Source organism: Puma concolor, chromosome D2 (genome assembly GCF_028749965.1).
Source record: "Puma concolor isolate L17-30 chromosome D2, mPumCon1.1.hap2, whole genome shotgun sequence".
Lineage (NCBI taxonomy): Eukaryota > Metazoa > Chordata > Mammalia > Carnivora > Felidae > Puma > Puma concolor.
In genome coordinates this window covers 54489043-54509838 of record NC_141677.1, presented here as the reverse complement: position 1 = coordinate 54509838, position 20796 = coordinate 54489043, and the positions used below count along the sequence as shown (strand labels likewise).

The 20796-nt window shown below is 43.1% G+C and overlaps 1 protein-coding gene across 5 annotated transcripts in view; it reads left to right on the top strand.

The window, feature by feature from the left end:
* MYOF (myoferlin) overlaps positions 1–20796 on the top strand; it is a 154034-nt gene that overhangs the window by 81900 nt on the left and 51338 nt on the right. For all 5 annotated transcript variants that reach the window (XR_015241740.1, XM_086680387.1, XM_086680389.1 and 2 more), the window contains 7 exons: positions 6022–6199; positions 7428–7552; positions 10391–10497; positions 12794–12986; positions 14131–14286; positions 16720–16851; positions 19425–19588. Coding sequence is in view for 4 of the 5 variants with exons in the window: in XM_086680387.1 (XP_086536513.1) it covers positions 6022–6199; positions 7428–7552; positions 10391–10497; positions 12794–12986; positions 14131–14286; positions 16720–16851; positions 19425–19588 (1055 nt within the window). In the remaining variant the exon portion in view is untranslated. The remainder of the gene's footprint in view (positions 1–6021; positions 6200–7427; positions 7553–10390; positions 10498–12793; positions 12987–14130; positions 14287–16719; positions 16852–19424; positions 19589–20796) is intronic.

Sequence of the window (20796 nt, the reverse complement as noted above, 5' to 3'; positions counted from 1 at the left end):
TGAGATTCTGAAGACACAGCCACAGTGCAGGCAACCAGGAGCCTGGTAAGAGAGTGAGATGAGCAGATTTGTGTAACCAGCGGGAACCATTGGCCTCGAAGATGATCCTGACCCTTTTCCCATTTCCAAAGATCCCATGTTCCAGGTCATACGCAAATAATGAAATTTCTGGTCGTGTTCAAGAGGGCAACTTGGTTGCTGTGAAATAATAGTGCTAGTATTTGCTCTTTGACTCTGGTTCCTGACGCTGAGCTCCTAAATCTCTTGGGACTTCCTGGATGGTAGGTGAGTCTTTTGTTCTAGTGAGGTGACTCTTATGGGCTCCTACTTTGAAGCTGCTCATGAGAAAGAGCAAGCCATGATTAGAAGCTTGGAACTTTCTGCCTTACCCCCTGTTCTCCCGAGAGGGGCTAGAAATTGAGTTAATGATCCATCACACTTATGTGATGAAACCTCCATAAAAAATCCCCAAAATACAGGATTCAGAGAGCTTCTGGGATGTGGATACATGCATGTTTGGGGAGAGTGCTGTGCCCAGAGAGGACGTGGAGGCTCTGCGTCCCTGCCACATACCTTGTCCTATGCAGCAGTTCCATCTGGATGTCCCCCTGTAGCCTTTATCATATCCTGTTATAATAAACTGGTAACCAGTAAGTAAACTGCTTTCCCAAGTTTTGTGAGCTGCTCTAGCAAGTTAATCAACTCTGAGGAGGAAGTCATGGGAGCCTCCAATTTATACCCGATCGATCAGAACCTGGACTTTCGACTGGGATCTGAAGTGGGGATGGGGCAGTCTTGTGGGACTGAGACGTTCTGTCTCTGGGTAGATAGTGTCAGAATTGAGTTCAACTGTAGGACACCCAACTGGTGTTGCAGAATTGCATGGTGTGGGAAAATCCGCTACACGTCTGGTATCAGAAGTGTTCGGAGTGTGGTAGTCCTGTGAGAGTAAAGGAGGAACACAGGAGGGAGAGTGAATTTTTCCTACTCAGTCGCCGTAGAGCTGCCCCACCTCCTTAGAGCTGAACTGGCTCCAGTCGAGAGACCCTTGAAGAGATGCAGCTGGGTTCCACCTGTGGCCACCTCCCTAAGGAATCAGGCAGGTAGAAGAAGATGAAGCGTGGCATCCCACTTCTATTCAGACACCTGCTGGCTTCTGGAACCTCTGCCCAGTCACTAAAGGACGCCATCGTCTTGTCTCCCCCATCTGGGATCTGTTCCTAGACCACTTCCACCCTACTCCTTCCCAGTCTTCTCGTGTGTGACCTAACATATTTTGGGACCATTTTATGAACATGCATTCTGTCTTCTGCTCAATTAGAACCTCCTTGAGTTCTCCCATTCGTCTGGCCTACGTAAGTGCTCAACAAATATTGCTTGAAATAACACGTTCAGATTCTTCCACCAGCTCCGCTAGTTGTCAGCCGCCTTTAGTAAATAGACCAAAGGTGGCGAGTCGGGCAGTTTTCTTTGGCACAGTCTCCTTGTCACTGATCCTTAATGTCCCACGCCTGGTGGTCCCCCGGCAACTTTTAAGAGCTGTTACTTGTTACCCCTTTTTCAGTATTCTGCTTGACAAAAATCACACCTTCTCCAGATTTACTCCTAAAACTCTGATACCACCTGCATCTACCACACACACCGGTCTTTGATGATTGGAAAGAGAGCCCCAAGGCCCTACAGAGTCAAAGAAACATCCGTCAGTGTTCAGTAGATTATAATTTACATTCTTTAACTTTCCGCATTAGGAGCAGTTTTGCCCAAAGGCAACACAGGGAACAAAAGCTGAGGCTCCTGACTTTTCTAAACTTTGTTGCTTGTTCCTTCTTCTCTCCCCCTCTTTGAGCCCTGAGGCACAGGGGAAGTGAGAAAGGGCTGGGGGGGAGGGCGGAATTCTAGGCTTCACAGTCCAGAGCCTGGCTCTGGGGCAGGTGAGCAGATGTAGATCCCCTGCCCCTTGTGGAGTTTGGACCTGGGAAGCGACCCAGTTTGTAGCTCCATCTTGAACGGCTCGCTCACAGAGTGGACCGCTCTGTTGGGAGTTGTGGTGATGGCCAAAACCCAAATTACTGTCTTAGAGCTCAAACTCTTCAGGGTGAGGGTGCTACCAGGGTGCAGGTGACTGCGAGCTATGCTCAGGAAAACCCAGGGAGATCTAAGGGAATCGTGGCCACGTAGAGGTGTGCAAGGCAGAGCCAGCCCAGCCGGAAGTGGCATCCCCACCCCTTCCACAGCCTCCCCATGCACTTTCTCTCCTCTGCACCCTCTGTATAAGCAGATGGCACCAGCTTAAATGCTGGTCATTTGGGGGGTGGGGCCCTGACTTAGGCCCCAAATCATGTCTCATATTTTTGCTCCTTCCCCTCTCTTAGATCATCCCAGATGGTTTACAAAGAAGTTATGCTGTATATAGAAGTTCTGACTAATACGAATAACTTCCTGCTTTCTAATTTTCACACAATTTAAACCAAACCCAGAATTTCCACAGCATTCCTGAACCATGGATAGATAGTTCAGGAGGCTTAGTTGTGGATAGTTAAAGGGACTCCTGACAAGCGATAAAAGTCTCCAACCCCCTCTCTGCCAAAGTGACGGTGGACTAATGTAAGTAGGAAAAATTTTAAATTCACAGTGCTAGGCAGTCTCTGGGATGTGGCACCCAGCTATAAGGATATTTCAAAGCCCTTCAGGTGATTCAGTACGCAGCTAAGTTTTCAAACCAATGTTTTGGAAAGACTTTCAAGAAAGATTGAAACTCAGAAGGATTTCTGATGAAATCCTATTGAGGGTTTCCAGTGTACCATGTCAAAAATCCTTTTAACCAAAACAGAGAGTTTGTAATAGTGGCACGTCCTGTGGTTCTTCAAGACAACAAACTACAGTCCCTGTCAGATGTTCTTAAAACAGTCCTCAAGAAGTTAAAAATAGAATTGCCATGTGATTCCAAAATCCACTGCTGTGTATAGACCCAAGAGAATTGAAAGCGGGGACTCAAGTGGATATTTGTACACCCATGTGTATAGCAGCATTATTCATAATAACCAAAAGATAGAAGCCGTCCATTGATAGCAATCCTTCGATAGATGAATGGACAGACCAATGTGGTATATACACACTGCTAAACTTATTAAACAAGGATGCCATTAGACAGAAGTGGCCGTAATGCCTGGGCAGCCTACATAAGCAAACCAGAACTTAGGCCTGTAAATGCTTCCAGGTTAAGAAATCAAAACCAAAGGACAATGAAGCGCAAATAACCAACTAGACTTTCCCAAATAATGCAACCACTTAAGCCAGCGCCAGTCAAATAATTTCCTTGCCTTCCTTCCACATTTGCTCTCTGAAAGTCTTTCCTCAACTCTTGTAGGTGGAGCACTCTTAACTGCTTCTGCTTTGTCACTGCCCAATCCAATCTATGTTTGCTCAAATAAAATCTTAAAACTTTTCAACATGCCCCAGTTTATCTTTCAACAGTACAATGGAGAATTCTTCAGTCTTAAAAACGAAGGAAACTCTGACACGTGCTACCACATGGTTAGACACTGAGGGCATTGAACTAAGTGAAATAAGCCAGTCGCAAAAGGACAAATGTTGTTTGATTTGACTTACATGAGATACCCAGAGTAGCCAAACTCAGAGAGACAGAAAGGAGGTGGGAATGGGGAGTTGGGGTTTAATGGGTACAGAGTTTCAATTTTATAAGATGGGCAGAGTTTTGTGGATAGATGGTGGTGATGGTAGCACACCAATGTGAACGTCCCTAAGGCCACCGAACTGCACACTTAAACATGGCTCATGTGGAGAATTTTATGTTATGTGTGTTTCACCGCAATTTGAAAAAAGAAATTTTTGATACTGTCGTCCAAGCACTTCTGTGAATGAAAGAACATATTCTTACATCATACAAGGCAGAAGAACTGCCCATGATTGTGATACATTTAATAGAATAAAGGCCATGGTATGGATGAATAACAAAAGAAAAGGAAATCGGTTGACAAATATCCTACTGGGATCACGTAATTTTTGTTAGCTTCTTTTGAAAAACAATTTTTTTTAATGTTTATTCATTTTTGAGAGACAGAGAGAGACAGAGCATGAGTGGGGAAGGGGCGGAGAGAGGGAGACACAGAATCTGAAACAGGTTCCAGGCTCTGAGCTGTCAGCACAGAGCCCAACGCGGGGCTCGAACTCACGGACCATGAGATCATGACCTGAGCTGAAGTCGGCCGCTCAACCGACTGAGCCACCCAGGTGCCCCAAGTTTTGTTAGCTTCTTAAAGATGAAGTGTGTCATTACGTTGCTACGTAGATTATGCTGCACAAATTGGTAGCAAGGTGGGAATGCAAAAGAGCAAATCCAACGACAATAAGATTCAGCATATGCCAAAGTTTGATAGCAATGTGGCCTCCAAATCTCAAATTGAAGGACTCCAGATCTGGGAGTTCCTTCTCTAAGGGCTTTCAAAGTAAACTTGCCATAGTGAGAAATTCGTCAAACAATTTGGGTATTATCACTCATGGGTCTCCATGAACCCTCTAGTGAAGCATGTAGCCAAGTGTAACCACTGGTATTCTCACCCCTAAGCTTGACAAGTGTCTACAGAGATTGGATACCGATGGAGATCCGGAACAGAGTCTAGATGTGGACAGTATTAAGTGGCAGTATGCCTAGAACATAATGAGGTACAGCAATTTCAACCATTGCACGGCTCTGTTTGACTAAAGAAGGCAGAGTACCCAAAGATCAGTGAGGATATGATCCACAAAGAAGGAGAGATGCCATCTGATCAATCTGTGGATTCAGGAGACTTTATGTGCTCGGATTAAGGAAGGCCTGAAGGGCTCATGGTCATTTCTGCCAGGCTGAAAGATCCTCGGTGTGATCATTTTTGGCCCTATGTTCAACTCCCTCACACACACACACTCAATAAACCAGTAATCTTTTTTTTAATGTTTATTTATTTTTGAGAGAGAGAGACAGAGTGGAAACGGGGGAGGGGCAGAGAGAGAGGGAGATGCAGAATCTGAAGCAGGCTCCAGGCTCCAAGCTGTCAGCACAGAGCCTGATGTGGGAGCCCGATATGGGGCTTGAACCCATGAACCGTGAGATCATGACCTGAGCCAAAGTCGGATGCTTAAATGACTGAGTCCCCCAGGCGCTCCCCCGGTAATTTTTTTAAAAAGAGAGAAAGGAAAAAATAACGTTTGATTTCTGTTTCAGAAAACAGGAAAACAAGTTCACCTAAATTCAGTTAATTTTAAAGTCTTACGTTAAAAATCTTTATTGTTGTTTTTTATTTGAAAATTAATACTAAAGGAGCACCTAGGTGGCTTAGTCAGTTAAGCGTCTGAGTTCGGCTCAAGTCATGATCTAAGGGTTCATGAGTTTGAGCCTCGCATCAGGCTCTCTGCTGCCAGTGCAGAACCTGCTTCAGATCCTCTGTCCCCCTCTTTCTCTGCCCCTTCCTCACGCTCTCTCTCTCTCTCAAAAATAAATAAACATTTTGTTAAAAAGTAGAAAAAAAGAAAATTAATACTCAAGCAATTCAAAAAATTAAAAACATATAAATTAGAAAGTACGATTAGCCATAATCTTTTTACCTTCAACAATTTTATTTCTATTCTACACATTCTCCATGCATATGCCAATATTAAAATACATAATTAATGAGTTCACTTAAAATACATTTGCACATATGAATCTACCTTTTTACTAACTTTATTGCATTATATGGATGTAACATAGTTTGTTTAACCAGTGACCTATTGCTAGACATCTGTATTGCTTTCATTTTTTTTTTTTTTCTCTCTATTTCAGTCAACACTGCCGTGAATATCCTGGTACTTCTATCTTTGCCCACTTGTATGAGTACAAGAAAAACTGCTAGATTTAAGAACATTCTCTACTGGCATTTAATTCAATACTAATTATTAGTTTTAGAATTATATCTGCTAGACACCCACATATAAATAAGAGCAAAAGGAGTTTCACTGAGCCTTACGTCTGTCCATACTTTACAGAAATACCAACGAAGGCGGAAGTATAGCCTGTCTGCCGTGTTCCATTCAGCCACCATGTTGCAAGATGTTGGCGAGGCCATTCAGTTTGAAGTCAGCATTGGGAACTACGGCAACAAGTTTGACACAACTTGTAAGCCTTTGGCATCAACTACTCAATACAGCCGTGCCGTATTTGATGGTAAGACTGCCTCTAACCATCCTCTTCTCATAAGTTCACGGTGGGTGCATCACAGGACAAGAAGCATCCAACATATTCTCCCTTTGGCAGCCATTATCTTCAGCATATGCTTAGTGGAAAGAAAAGATTAAATGGGGAAGACAGGTGGCTAGAGTTCGAGCACCTTCAAGACAGGTCAAACCCAAGAAGTTGCAGGCCCTTTGCCAGGGTCTGAACCCCAGCCCCCTTGCCGTGTTCAGCTTTCACACTGGCTCTGTTTTGTAAAATCACAAAATGGTGACTTGCTGAACTCTGAGGTCCCCAGAGTTCCCACCTGGTGAGAGTCAGCTCCCACCCTGCCCAACTCCACCCTACCAAGCCCCAACTGCTCTTAGATTAAGTAGTTGAAATGGATGGGACACTGGCTCAGGTCCTGGAAAATCAAGCTTCTGGTCTTCATTCTGTTACTCTCCAGCACTATGACCTTAGCCGCATCACTCAATTCTTACCTTCAGTTCCATTATCTTCTCCAGAGCTCCTGTGAGGATTAAATAGCTGTGTTTGAACAAACATGGATGAGAAACAGTCTCTACTTTTAAGGAGTATATATTCTAGTGTATAAAATAACAAAGTGGAGTATGAGAATGCGCAAGTAAAAATATCAACAAATGATTTAAGAGTATATAGAAAGGAGAGAGACATTCTGATCAAATGTTCCAACAGTATTGCCATAATTTTTACCTAATTTCTGTACAAGCAGTGTGAAAATATAAAATGTACTAGAAAAATTGGCTGGTAATTGTTAATCCCTGTAAGGTTCTAAGTAATACCAAACCCCATGAATCCATGCTTTACAAAATAGAAAATCATTTTTTTTCTTGCCCCAATTCCAACAAAAATATTTAGAATAGCACTTTTCAGGTACAAACACATATAATCTAAACTCCCATCTCTATTTTCTGCTGCAGTGTTATGTAATCATCGGTGATCCTGAACCACTGCAAGATCTTAAAATTGTTGCATTCAGCTTACTAGGGTATTTTAGAGAGATTTTCAGAACAGGTTGAATGAATAAAAAACTTTCTGTCTATACTTTGGTGGCTTCATTGAATAAAATTTAAAAACAAGATCACCCCAAACCATTCCCCAAGCATATGGATGGATTAACCTGTAGCCCATTTTGCACATCTCTTAATAGACATGTTGTTTAAGTGTCCAATGTTCACTGACCCTCAATGTTCTACACCAGGAAACTACTATTATTACTTGCCTTGGGCCCACACAAAGCCAGTTGTTACCCTGACTTCATACTGGGAGGACATTAGTCATCGCCTGGATGCGGTGAACACTCTCCTAACCATGGCAGAACGGCTGGTAAGTTTATCTTTTCTATATTTCCTTTCCACTGGACAAAATGAATTATGTATTAGTTACAAGGTAGGCCCTGTAAGTGACATCAGAATATAGTGATAAGCAAGATAAAAGCTATTTCTTTAGTAACAGTTGACATCAGTGATCCAAGGCTGGCATGGAGGTTCAGAGATGTTAGGGACCTGCACTCCTTCCCTCTTGTTGCTCTGCCATTACTAAGGAGTTGTCATTGTCTGCATGGTTGAGGCTGCTCACCACTAAGCCTGCCCTCAAGCCTGAGGGAAGAGGAATGGGGAAGTAGATGGCACAGGCCTTTCCCTTGGAGGGAAAGACCCAGAAGTCACACACTTGATTTCTACTCATTTTCCATTGGCCAGAATCCAGTCATACAACTACATCTCACTCTAAGGGGACTGGGAAGTGCCGTCTTATGCTTGGGTTGGCATAGGCCAGATAAAAGTTCTCTTCCTGAGGAAGAAGGGGGTGGATATCAAAGTGGGAGGACAACCCACAGGTTCTGCCACAGTTAGGAGTGGTGTGGAAAATGGCTCATGCCAATAGAAATATGCAGCCCGTAGAGCTCTATTGTTGAGTAAAAATCTCCACTGTGGGAAGAGGTGGGCTCAGAGGAACCAGAGCCTGACATTTTATGCTCTTTTTGTAAACTAGAGGGAACTTTCCTTGTTTGGAGGTTGGGAGTTCCCTCTGGCAGAAACTGCATAGATGTGGTATCTGTAATTTTCCATCTAGTTGATATTGATGAGGAGGGGCACATGGTTGGGATATTTCTAAGTCAAAGATACTAAATTGGTGTGATTAGTGTTTTGATTTCCAGATTATATTAGTATTAATTTTTTCTAAGGTCTAACCTCTGTCAGGGTAAGACCAATACATGTGGGGGTCCTGGAATATACCTGATCTAAGATTCCACAGCAAAATCTAAACATTGTTTTATGGGGGCGCCTGGGTGGCTCAGTTGGTTAAGCGGCAGACTCTTTTTTTTTGTTTTGTTAATATAATTTATTGTCAAATTGGCTAACATACAGTGTGCAGAGTGTGCTCTTGGTTTTTGGGGTAGATTCCTGTGGTTCATTGCTTACATACAATACCCAGTGCTCATCCCAACAAGTGCCCTCCTCAGTGCCCATAACCCATTTTCCTCTCTCCCATATCCCCCACCCCATCAACCCTCAGATTGTTCTCTGTATTTAAGAGTCTCTTACGGATTGAAACAGCCGACTCTTGATTTTGGCTCAGGTCATGATCTCATAGTTCATGAGATTGAGCTCCATGTCTCTCTCTGCACTGACAGCACAGAGCCTGCTTGGGATTCTCTCTCCCCTTCCTCTTTCTGCCCCTCGCCCCCCATGTTCATTCTGTGTCTCTTTCTCTCTCAAAATAAATGAATAAACATTAAAATATATATATTGTTTTATATTATAAAGATGATATTGAAGGAGAATTGTAGTTTAAGTTAACTTAAGCATAATTGTTCACCTGACATGCAGTCTGGTTGTGGTATTAACTTCCAGTCCTCCGTCTCAAGGAAATTAGTAAAGAACTGGTCACCCCTCTATTCTGATTATATTTTGGGTATTCTTCAGGCCTTTTTTCTTCCTTGTTCTTCTCCTCAGCATTGATCAGGCTATCCTTATTCCATGCTGATCTGGACAACATGGTGGCTTTCCATGATCAGGACTTTTGATGATCATGGTGGGCACTCTCTCAATCTGTGTCAGCAGATGCTCAAAGTGACACAATGGTACGTTCTGGGCTCATCTTGTACTGCTCTGCCCTAATTCTCAAATCGCCAATTTTCTGAAGAATTCTGTTTCCTCTTAGTGGGAATATCATATGAAAACCAAGATCTGGGTATTAGATGCTCACTACTATTTAGATGCCATTGCTTCTAGGCCTTCTCAGTGGACAGACTTAATGATGGGCACATGCCCACACATATTCACGTGTGATTTATTTCTAGATCTATCAATATATGAAAAGCAATGAATTTATAAGCCTAACTCCAAATCCATTCTAATGTCACAGGTTTGTTCTAGTCTTTCCTATTTCTATATTTATAACTCTTTTCTCCAACAGTGAGAAACCTCATTTGCTCATTTGTTCAATCCTGATGTCCATAGATAAACCACTGCAACAAACAAATTTAGAGTTTGATATGTTCATGGTTCTTTTCTTCAAATTTTTTTAACGTTTATTCATTTTTTTGAGAGACAGAGAGGGTGGGTGGGGGGGGGGCAGAGAGAGAGACACACACACAGAAATCTGAAGCAGGCACCAGGCTCTGAGCGGTCAACACAGAACCCCATGCAGGACTCGAACTGACCAACTATGAGATCATGACCTGAGCCGAAGTCAGCCACTTAACCTTAACCGACTGAGCCACCCAGGCGCCCCAATGGTCTTTTCTTTAAATTGAGAGTATATCATCAAAATATTGTGTTCAAAAGTTATTTGGATTAGCTTGGTGTAGTCATATAGTTCATTTGTTTCTGTTTTATATTCCATGGTAGGATTCCTTCTCCCATCTTTATTGGTTTTATTTTATTTACTTTTTAAATACATAAAATATTTACATGGTTTCAAAGGTCAAGGATATATGAAAGATTGCCCTGTTACTTATAGATGTCAGCGTTGATTGCCTTTTGAAGAAAAGTAAATAGTGCTAAGCTATGGTGAGCATTACTAAACGTAAAAAATTAAATGCACTGGTTTTTCTGTCTTTTGTGTATTTTTTCTTGAAAAGAAACATTAAACCTTTACTAGGTTTAATGGCATGACGCACAATTAACCGATTATTTCCTCTCTTTCCAAACTCTCCAGCAATCAAACACAGAGGCTCTAAAATCAGGGATTCAAGGTAAAATTCCTGCAAACCAGTTGGCCGAATTATGGTTGAAGCTGATCGACGAAGTTATAGAAGACACAAGGTACAGTGATCTTGTTCCTATCTCAGAATTCCCAGTCATGCTCTCCTCCCTGAAACTGTAAGGAGAGCCTCTAGGATTGTTCCCAGTGTTGGCCTGAAAAATGAATTTGAATTAGTCAAGCTTCTCAAAAGGCCCTAGTCACTGGGAGGAGTCTCTGAATCACCACCAGGAAAAGTTCTACTTTCTGATTTGGTGCCAATTCTAAAGCAGCCTGGGGAGGCTGAGGGCCCTGAAGGAAACATCCCAGGGCAGCCTCAGGCAAGCGGTGGGGACAAGGAAGGAGGATGCTGGCCTGTGCTTGTGGGCCCCCCTCCTGGAGAAGGGTGAAGCCTGGCTCCCACAGAGAATGGGGTCTAGGGGTGGAGCATTGATTTTGCCATTCAGAATCACATTCCTAATGCACAAACACATTTTTAGAAGTAGCCTTTTTACTTGCTTTTTTTTGCTGAATGCCTAAGAGACTGTATCTAAGGCTCCCTTCCCAAAGCCAGTAGATTTGACTTGAGCCGGAGAACCTTTTAGAACTGTGACTTAGAGAAACAGCTCAGAACTCTGGGCATTTGGAACTCAAAAGGGGAAGTGATTCATTCCAAACTCAGTTTAAATATTGGCTAATAGAGCAGTGGACAGGAAAATTCCAAAAGAAAAGCATATTGAAAACTTCTCACAAGCAGCAAGAAACAGGACCGCTTTTTTTTGTCCCCCTCGGGGCTAATGCCCTCAGTCTCCAGGTCTTCTTATGCCTTCTAGTGGTTTAGCTAGGTCATTGAAATGCAGCTGAAATCAGAGCACTGGTGCGCTCTCGCTTAAATTCAGAAAATTTAAATCAGGGTCCTAACAGGTCATCTCTTCCAGTCCCCTTTATTTTATGGATGAGAAAACAGAGACCCAAGGGGGTGAACGATGCATCTAACGTCCAGGGTGGGGTTTATCCACACAACTTTTCCTGCTACATGCTACACCCAGTCAACTTCTATTTATTGAACGTCTCAAATGTGACTTTTGAGCTAGCTGCTTCCATATGCATTTTTGCCTCAGATCATTCCAGGGACTTAACCTTTCTAATGCATTGCCATAACTACTAATGTGACCAAACAGAAACATTTGGTAATACCTTCAGGTAGAAAATTCTATGAATTTTAGGATTTGCGAGCAAAACACAGAAAGACCTATTTACACAGTTTTTGAAGTACTCAATTGATGTGAACTGTGTTTTCAAAATCAAATGGAATCTTTTTAACTTCATGTATCAGGAAACTTGTGTTTAAAAGAAGTCGTGCTAGGATTTCCTCCATTTAAGAAGCTAGGGGAAATTCAAACCAATGGAAATTCTTAGTAGAGACAATGTGAGTAGAACTTCCTGGAATTGATGACAACCTCACCCTGTGGCCCCCACCAGCTGCCATAGTGAGAGGAAGACCCTGCAGAAGAAGGCTAATTCTGGCCCCAACTCAGCTGTTCTAGACTTCTCACTTTAATGGGAGCTTTGCCTACACAAGTGGTTCTTAACCTTTTGGGAGCTAATGGGCCCCTTTGGATATCTAATGAGACCATGACGATGAAGAAGACAGTGCTTGATGACCTCACTCAGACCTTACTCTGCAGTAGGGAGTGTTCTAAATGCTCTCCATATATTAATTCATTTATTTCTCACAACAGCCCGATATTTTCATGCATTTGAAGATAGGGAAAGAAGAGATTAAGTAACTGCTCAAGGTCACATCACGGGACTAGTAAATGGTGGAGCCAGGATTTTTACCCAGAGAGCTGCAAAGCATGTCGTCCTCATCATACATCACACTGCCTGACTTTTTAAATAAGTTCCAGGGATTTGCAGACCTCCTGAGCACCCCGCCCCCCCCTCCACCCTAGGACTGCTTAGGGGTGCATGGTCCTTAAGAGCCCTTCTGCTAAATGCTCTGTAATCTGCCTTCCCCTCCTTCATTTTGTGGGTCTGCACAGTAGTTTTAAGAAGCAAAAGAAGGGAAGGCCTGTTCCTCCCAAAGGCTGCAGCTGTTGCCATCTTCTCTCCAGTGACTCCATGGGCCTTAAGTCAAACCCAAGAACTTGCTTTGGAATTTTAATCCCCCTGCATTCCTCGTGAGAGTAAGGAGGGTTTGTCTGACAGGTCTGCTCTGCCAATGCCACATACACTCAACTTCAGCTTAAACCTGGTCATGCTTATGAGTCAGGAAACTGGTGTGGCTTGCAAGATGGAAATCAAACATAAATGACTTTGACAGTTCTGAGGCCTGAAAAGCTATTCTACAGATTATCTGTTTCTTTTCTTTTTTAGGTACACGTTGCCTCTCATGGAAGGAAAAGCTAATGTCACAATTCTTGACACTCAGATCCGAAAGTTGCGGTCCCGATCTCTCTCCCAGATACACGAGGCAGCTGTGAGGATGAGGTCTGAGGCCACAGAGGTGAAGTCCACTCTGGCGGAAATTGAGGACTGGCTTGATAAACTGCTGCAGCTGACTGAAGAGGTAGGACTTTTAAACTACACAAAGGTCACTTGATATGGAAGAGGGATTCTGTGGAGGGGCACCAAGGATAGAGAAGGTGGTAAGAGAATGTAGTATATTATCTTGGATATTGAGCAAATCTGACAGAGGTGAGACCAAGAAGTTACTGGGCTGGGATAGTAATGGGTAATGGGGTGAATATCACTGAAGTGAGAACAGAAGAATTTTGAGTTGGTGGTTCTGGAAAGATCTTCAAAGTGGACAGATCGGAGAGTAAGTCAAGTAGAGGGAGAAAGTAGCAAATCTATGTAGCACAGAGGATTGAAGTGCCACCTTTTCTTGGGACCGGGAAGACCTGGTTTTGAATCTTGGATCTACTGTGTGTAACCTTGGGCAACCTCTCTAAGCCTCAGTTTCCCATATATAAAATGGGATAATTGTAGTACTCACTTCATAGCATTGTATTTAGATGATGAGTATGAAGGGCTTAGCATGGTGTAGGGCACATCGCGGTGCTGGGTAAATATTGGCTGCCGTTAACCTCTGTGTACTGGAAAAACGAGAGTATAAGACCCCTCCTATTGACCTTCAGAGATTCGGGTGGGCGGGGATCATAATATATTTGTGGATAAAAATACATTTGAAAAAACATGCGATTATAAGTAATTTTTATTTTCTACTTTTTATGCTTTGGTACTTTCAAAGTTTCCTATGGTGACAACTTATATCATCTTTATAATCAGAAAAAAAGGGGATTTAAAAGACTAAATTAATATTTCAGATTTGGCAAATATTGGATTGAGGTGGAGCTACTTGGTCAGTGTCCAGTGAAATATATGAAACCAATAACCCTTGACTACCGATGGCAAGAAAAGAGAGGTTATTTCCTAAACTACCTCTCAGAGCTGTGTAGGTCAGACTTTTGGCAGGTGAAGCCACCGCCCCCACCCTGCTTCACTCTATTCCCTTTGGACCAGCCACAGCCTGCCTCCCCGCCCTACAGACTCTGTGGTCCCAGAAGACGTGTGACTCGGGAATTCAGACAGAGCCCTAATCACAGAGTTTCTAAGGGGAGCCCTGAGGAGCCAGCCTGCAGGGTCTCCAGTCCCTCTGTGTTTAGACTAACTCCAGTTTTGCGTACTTTCCCATCCACCCATGTGACCAGCCACAGAACAGTATGCCTGACATTATCATCTGGATGATCCGGGGAGAGAAAAGACTGGCCTATGCACGCATTCCTGCACATCAGGTTTTATACTCCACCAGTGGTGAGAACGCATCTGGGAAATACTGTGGGAAAACCCAGACCATCTTGCTGAAGGTATGGCTTCAACACCGTGTCATGCGAAATACTTACATGCAAACCCCACATTCCCAAGAAGGGGCTGCTTTATTTTCTGACCGTTGAAGGACTACTAGGGCAATCATGATCAATTCCTATCCATTCTGGCATCTTCCCCTGGAGTGATAATTCCCAGAGAGTAGTCTGATGCCTGGCTTCACAGAAATATAAGTGGATTCTCATATCCGTTTGTACATTCAATCTGATGGAGTAAGTTGTTTGGTTGAAGTACATGAAGAGAATCAGGCCTCACATAGATATGTAATTGGAAAAGGGAGGAGTATTTTAATATCTTTTTCAGATAATTGTGGATACACATCTTTGATACAACACCAGACTCAAGTAGTAGCTTCTAAACGGCTATTTGCAGTATGGAATTGAAACTGTATCAGTGACCTTTTCATTCTCTGCTACATTGAAATCCATTGGTTTTTCTTGTACTTTGAATGGTTCTTTTATCCATCCCTGATTTTGTAACATTTAGCATTGATCATTTAGAAAATATTAGTTCATGGGGCGCCTGGGTGGCGCAGTCGGTTAAGCGTCCGACTTCAGCCAGGTCACGATCTCGCGGTCCGTGAGTTCGAGCCCCGCGTCAGGCTCTGGGCTGATGGCTCGGAGCCTGGAGCCTGTTTCCGATTCTGTGTCTCCCTCTCTCTCTGCCCCTCCCCCGTTCATGCTCTGTCTCTCTCTGTCCCAAAAATAAATAAAAACGTTGAAAAAAAAATTAAAAAAAAAAAAAAGAAAATATTAGTTCATGAAGTGATGCAGATTTTCCTAACGTTGACACATTTTATCTTACGACATTGGAAAAAATCACATTTATTAATATTACTCATCAGGAAAGTCTTTATGTATCAGGATGCTATGAAGCTCACCATGACAGCTACAAGTTTTAAAAAAATTCTTACTTGTTTTTACTTGGAAGACTGACTTCTATCATTGGCTATAGAATACAGTCAGTCATCGTCCTTGAAGTGACAGGTTCACTTGGTTTATGTTCAAAAAAACGTCTGCCCCACACCTAAGTCTGAGTGGCCGTTTTTGTCTGTCAATCACTGTTTCAAGTAAAAAAGGTTTCCATTAAAAAACAAAAAGGGGTCATCTTGGTAGCTCAGTCATTTGGGCATCCAGCTTCGGCTCAGGTCATGATCTCATGGTGCATGGGTTCAAGCCCTGCATGGGGCTCTCAGCTCTCAGCAGAGAGTCCACTTTGGATCTTCTGCCTCCCTCTCTCTTTGCCCCTCCCCCTCTGCTCTCTCGCTCTCTTGCTCTTTCTCCCTCTCTGTCTCAAAAATAAATAAACATTTTTAAAAAATGCTAATTCAGATGAGCGCTGGGTGTTGTATGGAAACCAATTTGACAATAAATTTCATATTTAAAAAATCAAATAAATTTTTTTTTAATAATAAATAAATAATAAAAAAATAAAAGGGCTAATTCAGAGGTGCCTGGGTGGCCCAGTCCGTTAAGCGTCTGACTTCAGCTCAGGTCATGATCTCATGGTCTGTGAGTTCAAGCCTTGTGTTAGGCTCTGCACTGACAGCTCAGAGCCTGGAGTCTGCTTCAGATTCTGTGTCTCCCTCTCTCTCTCTGCCCCTCCCCTGCTCACGCTCTCTCTTTCTCTCTCTCAAAAATAAATTAACATTAAAAAAATTAAAAAGTAAATTTAAAAAGGCTAATTCAGTTCACATTTCAAACAACCGCATAAGAGATTTTTCGCAAGCTATACAGTAATATGCAGCAGAAATAATTTGTGTATACTTTCCATTTCATCACACAAAATATTTTAAAAACGTACTCAAGGGGGCGCTTGGCTGGCTCAGTCAGTAGAGCATGTGACTCGATCTCAGGGTCATAAGTTCAAGCCCCAGCTTGGGCATGGAGCTTACTTAAAAAAAAAAAAAAGTTAAAAGAAAAAGATATACTCAAGAATCGTGATTTGACAAGATTAGTAACTTTTACTGATTTGTTTAAAACTGGCATTTCTTTTCTTTACTGAGAGTGATGAAGAAAACTATCACCACAGGTTCAGTTTGGTGTTACTGCCCCAATTCCTGCTGCAGTGCCCAGAGTCTTATCCACCACTGCTTTTGTGCCCTCAGTGCCCATGCCAGTACAGCGGAAAATGACAAGTAACACGTTAGTATTATTAGGAAAATAGTTTTACTCCGTGAACCTCCTGAGAAGGTCTCAAGGACACACAGGGGTCTAGGGATTACATTTTGACAACCACCGCTTTCTTTGTTATCACAATCTCTGCTGTAGGGTCATTTGGAAACATTTTAACTAAGCTGACTTAAAAGTAGGCTGGGGAAAATAGGAGAACAGTGATTGGATGTTCAGTCTGTTTGTGGCTTGAACTTAACATCACCGCGTGTGCTACAGCCAGTGTTATTGTGCATCTCACAGTATCCGCGGGAAAACAACCACGGACCCAAGGTGCCTGTGCAGCTGCGGGTGAACATCTGGCTGGGCCTGAGTGCCGTTGAGAAGAAGTTCAACAGCTTCGCAGAAGGAACATTCACCGTCTTTGCTGAAATGGTACATTTCATGATATGACTATCTTTTCTTTCCGTGGGGGAGTCCTTTTACATGTCCTCCTTAGAGAAAACGCTGACAGATCAAAAACAGCCACAGGCATCAGCACTACCTAGAATCCCATCTGAGGGACCTTCCTCTGGGGGCATAGGGATAGATTGGCTACACTGGGACGGACCCACCAGAGTGATTCATACACAGACAACCCAGGAATGAGGACACTGGGCAGGTGCAGACCTTGAGAGGTGTGCTTGGGGAGTGGGGGTCTTTGCACCACAGAAGACTCATTCCTCACATAGGGAAACCTCTCTAAGTGATGGTAAAACTGGGTATCCTGTTGACCATGCGGACTGCCAGGGCCACCCGGGAGATTCTGATTCTGTAACTGAGTTAGGGATGAGCACCAGCAGTGATTCCAGGGTGGGTGGATATGAGACCTCAGTGGACCACTTTGAGAAACAGTGAGATACATGGGAAACACACAGAGCCCTTACAGAGAAGGCTTGGAAGTGCCACTGGAGATCAATAGAGGGTGTGCTGCAAGCCACACGGAAGGCCTGGAATGGCTGATACTTAAGCACAGTCAACTGGACCACGTGGAGTCATGGCATCAGGGCACGTGCAGGAGACGCTTGCTCCAACATTCACATAGGGTTTCTTGGCATCGGCCTGTCTCCAGCTCTGAGGCTGGAGCTCAGCTGGGAGAAGCTAGCTAGCACTGAGCAAGGATCAACCAGTCCAGGGCTCCATTTCACCTTTCCTAGATCTTTCAGACTAGATAGCTCAGACTCTAGTTTCAACTCACATTAAAGAGGTGATCCACACATCTTAGTTGCGTAACTAGTTTCCTTAGATTCTCACAACCTATGAGTACCAGGCAATAATGGACATTTCAACTGGTTCTTGCCCTCCTGTGCTAAAACCACACCTCTGTTCTCTGCAGAATCCACCATCACCCTGCATCCCCTACCAGATTTCTGGAGGTCTCTGAGGTGCTTCACATGTGTTAACGGTCTTGCCAAATTCCTTGCCTGGATTTTATTCTAGCCATGCTGGCCTCCAAGCAGAAGTAGTGGGAACACCTTGCTCCTCTCTATTCTGTGTCCTTGTCACTTAGAAACCAGAGAAGCCATGCGCATGCCCCCAAGTCTCACAGCCCCTTGTAACAATAGCTTCTTCAGCTACTTCCTGAAGCTTATCTCCTTTCAAGGCTCAGAGCCCATATCTGAGACAGGTACTACTGTGGTTGCTTGAACCCAATTTCCCCATCAAGCGTCTATTCAGACTTGTTCCTTCCTTCTTCAACCTCAGTCAAACTTCCCTGTCACTTGCAAATCATCTTTGCAGTGGGCTCATCAGCAGAAAAATGGAAATTTCAGCTTGCACCTCAACAGGGACACTCACCACTGGCAAATCACAATCTTTTTGATGGTTGACAGAGTGAAGAGCAGACCTTTGTAGATTTATGAGTTCCAACTTAGAAAGAAATGCCCTGTAAACCAAAGTCTGTCACTGCCACTGAACCTGGGCTTCCAGAAAGATCTTGATCTTCATCCCCACTATATTCCAGAGGGGATGAAGGCACAGAACTTTTAGGCTCCATAAAGGCTGGGCCCTTAAAGGACCTTCGTATGTCAGACAGGTTCTTTGTAGACTGCCTAGGAAATGTACCATCAATTATAATGTTGATTCTGTGGGGAAATGGGCCCTAAGTTCTAGACAGTAGACTGTTTACAAGTAAACTCTTAGAAACCTGCACATTCATAAATTGATGACTTTTGTGGGTATTTTAAAAATTAGGTTGACTCGGGGCGCCTGGGTGGTGAAGTCGGTTAAGCGTCCGACTTCAGCCAGGTCACGATCTCGCGGTCCGTGAGTTCGAGCCCCGCGTCAGGCTCTGGGCTGATGGCTCAGAGCCTGGAGCCTGTTTCCGATTCTGTGTCTCCCTCTCTCTCTGCCCCTCCCCCGTTCATGCTCTGTCTCTCTCTGTCCCAAAAATAAATAAAAAATGTTAAAAAAAAAAAAATTAGGTTGACTAAAAAGACTCTTAAATACAGAGAACAATCTGAAGGTTGATGGGAGGTGGGGGGAGAGGGGAAATTGGGTGATGGGCATTGAGGAGGGCACCTGTTGGGATGAGCACTGGGTGTTGTATGTAAGCCAATTTGACAATAAATTATATTTAAAAATATTTTTTAATTAAAATAAAAATTAGGTTCAGAGAACCATTTGGAGCCATTTAGTATAATCATGGAAACAACTAGTGTGATATACCACTGTTCACAATCATTTGCACATTTGAACAATTCTATGAGAATTGGTAGTATTATCCCCAATTAACAGATGGGAACACTGAGTCTTAGAAAGATAAGACTAGACTTAGACTAGTCTAAGACTAGACTTAGAGTGATTTGCCCAAAATTACATAATCAGTAGCAGCTCGAGTTAGGTCCCTACCTTCTAGGTATAAAGTTTTTTCACTTTCTATCATTGTTTAGCTTAAATGGGCTTAAACATTTAGAGGCGGGCTTTATTTCTTGCTCTCTGATGGTGTTTCTCTAATTTGTTTTTAACAGTATGAAAATCAGGCTCTTATGTTTGGAAAATGGGGCACTTCTGGATTAGTCGGTCGTCATAAATTTTCGGATGTCACAGGAAAAATAAAACTCAAGAGGGAATTCTTTTTACCTCCAAAAGGCTGGGAATGGGAAGGAGACTGGATAGTTGATCCTGAAAGAAGGTAAATTTTTCCACTTTCTGAGAAAACAGGGATGACAATGAAGCCTTTCCCTAGAAAGTGCTAAATGAATCTTCTCCATCATCATTCTTGGAAATATTTATGTAACACTCACTGAACACAAGTCCATAGAAACTTGAAATATGTCATTGGTGCCCCATAATAAAACAAGGAAATACAAAAAGCACCTAGTGCTAACATTTGTTGAGAACTTATTATGTGTGAATGTGTCAAGCAGTGTACTAAGCACCAGTGTGCTAATCACTTTGTTGAATCTGAACTACAGCTCTACAAGGTAGGTAGTGTCAGAAATTATGAAGGGTCTGAGATTTTTAACAAGCAAACAAGGTCACCTGCTATACTTCCATGGATGCTGGAAGGAGATTCAGGACTCCTGCGTCAGAGACAAAGGACTTCACGGCCAGCCCCAATAGCTGTACCAGAATTAACATTTGCTCTAGTCACTCTGTGGGAATAGGGAGTCAGTTCCCACAGAGTGACAAGGAGATGGTCAGATGGTACTTAAACATGAAGTGGTTTGTGTAACAGGAGAGGAAACTGAGCTTAGGGAACCAGAATCAATTGGTTAGCAAGCCTGCTGGCCCTTTGCTCCAGAGAGAGAGAGAGAGACACTCTCTCTGTCTTCCAAGATTATTCCTCATATAAACATCCTTAACTGTGCAGAAACACAAGAACTCATAGAGAATTATCTCCCAACAAATAATAGCATTATCTCCACTTCACAAGTGAGGAAACTGAGAACTACAGAAATTAAATAACTTACCCAAACACACACAGGTTGTGAGTGGTACCAGTCCAGCCTGGGCACCAAAACCACCACTCAACTATTTTGCTGGAATGTCTGTAAGAAACAGTAGAGACTATGCTTTAAATGGGTGAATTGTATCTCAAAAGCTCATTGTTAAAATGAAAGAAACAGTAGAGGGGAGGCAAGCATGTGTCCCCAGGAGTTTGGGTTTCTGCAAGTTGCCAACACCCTTGGAACCAGAGCTCCCCTTCCCCACCTCATCACAGCATACTTGACTTTGGAGGAAACGAGCTTGTGAAGCTGGATCTTAAAGCCTCAAGCTGGAGTTCTTCCTCTCTGTCCACATTTGTTTCCTGTGATCACAGGCATTGGGGAAGGAAGCCAATGAGCATGCTGGGTCTGGTCTGGTCTGTCAAGACCGGCTGATTCCACATGATTGCTT